The sequence below is a fragment of the Montipora foliosa genome, chromosome 12 (assembly GCF_036669935.1).
Source record: "Montipora foliosa isolate CH-2021 chromosome 12, ASM3666993v2, whole genome shotgun sequence".
Lineage (NCBI taxonomy): Eukaryota > Metazoa > Cnidaria > Anthozoa > Scleractinia > Acroporidae > Montipora > Montipora foliosa.
In genome coordinates this window covers 25368928-25371427 of record NC_090880.1, presented here as the reverse complement: position 1 = coordinate 25371427, position 2500 = coordinate 25368928, and the positions used below count along the sequence as shown (strand labels likewise).

Sequence of the window (2500 nt, the reverse complement as noted above, 5' to 3'; positions counted from 1 at the left end):
TAGACAAGGGCAATAACGTATTGCAGAAATGTTCACAACCCTCGCCGCCTCGTCGAAACGTGTTAACTTAATATTCCCAGTTTGTTGTTATCAGCTTAGGTAGCCTTAATGTAGTTTGTGCGTGTGTGTGTTGTAGCTTAGTGTTGTCCTAATGTAGTCATGTGTTTTGTTATTACCAAATGTAAACAATAAAAAATAAATAAAATACAAAAAAAAAAAACTTGCTTGCGTCAGCATCACGGACGCCCCAAAAGTCACGTGTAGCATGCTTTTTAGTGCATTTCCAGTCTCTCCTCTGGGAAAAAAAACCTGAAAAGGTCATTCGAGGGAACGTGAGTAAACGGGGTTGAGTATGTTACTCTCTTAGGTCGCTTTAGCGCCGTTCTTTACAATTTACTTCCTGGATAGTTATCTGGCCGTAAAGCGCAGAGTGGGAATTTCTCAAAATGGCGTGGAGAAGTATTTTCACATTGTCTCAGTTTGCCCCAGGTCTGGGCCCGGGGTCTGGGTCGCAAAACACTTATCCTATCACGTTGACACGAAAAATGACACCATGCCGGGTTGATGTAAACTCACTTTACTTAAGGACAATCCTGTTTTGTCAACGAAAGTGGTTCACGTAATCTCATAAAATCATTACATGTTAATCTATCTGTTCTCCATTTGAGGGGCCTATCCTCTTCCCTATGACCTCTCCCTTTCTGAGACGAAAAAAGACCAAAACAAATTCAATTGGCTCTTGACCTTTGATCATCATCTGATGGTCTGAACACGTGCAAGAAAACGAAGTGTTGTTTTTTATTGCACCCGCCCTCAGCTCTCAGTAGATCAAAAAAAATTTCAAACAATATCAACAGATGAAAAAAGGGGTCATTTTTGTTGAAATAAGTCAACCATAGAGTAAAAAGAAATGACTGTCGCTCGGAACGAAAGATCGGTTTAAATGACGATCACTAAAAAAAATCGACATTATGCTACGGCAGAAGAGACTTCTGGCTACGACCAAATGTGCTGTGTGTCTTGTACATTTGAGCGTGCCTGCAAGTACTCCGCCACCGTATGACAAGAGATCTATTTGCATTTGGCGCTTTTATGCCGGAGTTTGCTAGAATTTGGAGTTGTTGTGCAGTAACGAGATTAAAATCGCAAACGGCTCAGTTTGATGATTCCCATCTCTGTACGCAATGGCGACACGCGAAACAAAAGGATGTTTTTTGCGATTCCTCACGACACAAAGCTGGGGCATGCCTACTTATTAGCTTTCTCTTTCCGAATGTTTGATCAATAGCCTTCATTTGGTACATCAATACTCTTAAATTCAAACAAGACTAAGTGGATTTTTCAAAAATCCGATTTATGCGGGTGGCACGAAATGGTCACGAGACCCAGAATCTTCTGCGGCAAAGATTTATTTTGCCGAAATTTATAGCTGTTGCACTCCTATCTATTGTTTCCTCACTATCGGGTTCACCAAGAATGCAGAGAAATTCTATCGAGGAAATAATCTGAAATGAAATTTTAACAAAAAAATGGAGGCTCTGTAACCAGTTTTTTCTTTCAACGACAGAAAGGAAGTGTTTGAGGAATACCGGCGAAATTGAAACCAAGGTCATTCTTAGCTACTGAAATGTCAAATCGAGGAAATTGTGATATCATGTTAAACTATGATATGTACACAAGTCACGCCGTGATTTATGAAAGTCAAGAGTTCCCTAATTGTTCTTAAATCACGCGATAAGTGCCAAGGCCGAGCTATGATAGCCATCGGAGTCACATATCGAACTCGGAATATCCCGCCTTTTTTTCGGATAGAACAGTGAAGAATGGGCGATAACCAGGTGAAGTGCTCGACAGGCTGCAATTATGCTAGCTTGGAAATATTAGCATTTAGGTCGTTTACTGGCCGGGATTTTCGTTCAGCGTCTAGCTTGCTAAAAACTGTCCCTAGCTGGAAAAAACGTGACTTGTTTGTTTTCCCATATCATGTTATCGACTCTTAACAATCAATGATTGATAAACCCCAAATCTATCAAGAAATCGTGGGCCAATGACCTGCTTCAAACCTGCTTTTTTGCCATGCAGGCATAGAGTATTGGCTTCAAAGAGAACAAACAGAGCATGGCTTTGTCCGACCTCGTTTCTAAAAGCCTGAGCGTAATGCAACGCAGCTTATCGTGCTTTTTCAGGGGAAGGCATTCCCAAGATAGTTCATGGTCTTGGGTTGTGTGTATTTCAGCGGCCGTCTGCAATGCTATTAACATCGGCTTTGGGCTTAGCTTTGGAGTTTTGTTTCCGGAATTGATGTCAAGTTTTGACGAGACTATAGAAAGAACAGGTTAGTTGCCGGGCCTCACCAATTTGCCGGAACATTTACGAAAAAAAGATACGTTCCAGCTTTTCAATGTTATTTCAAAATTTTGTGTTGCGGTGACAAAGCACTTTTCACAAAAAATAGTTGTGAACAAGAGCGCGTTTAGATGGGATGATTGGGTGAATAGTG

General features: G+C 41.0%; 1 protein-coding gene across 1 annotated transcript in view; it reads left to right on the top strand.

The window, feature by feature from the left end:
- The first annotated feature begins 2088 nt into the window (after positions 1-2088).
- LOC137979118 (monocarboxylate transporter 10-like) overlaps positions 2089-2500 on the top strand; it is a 9875-nt gene continuing 9463 nt past the window's right edge. The window contains exon 1 of the mRNA XM_068826304.1: positions 2089-2335. Coding sequence (XP_068682405.1) covers positions 2119-2335 — 217 coding nt within the window. The 5' untranslated portion in view covers positions 2089-2118. The remainder of the gene's footprint in view (positions 2336-2500) is intronic.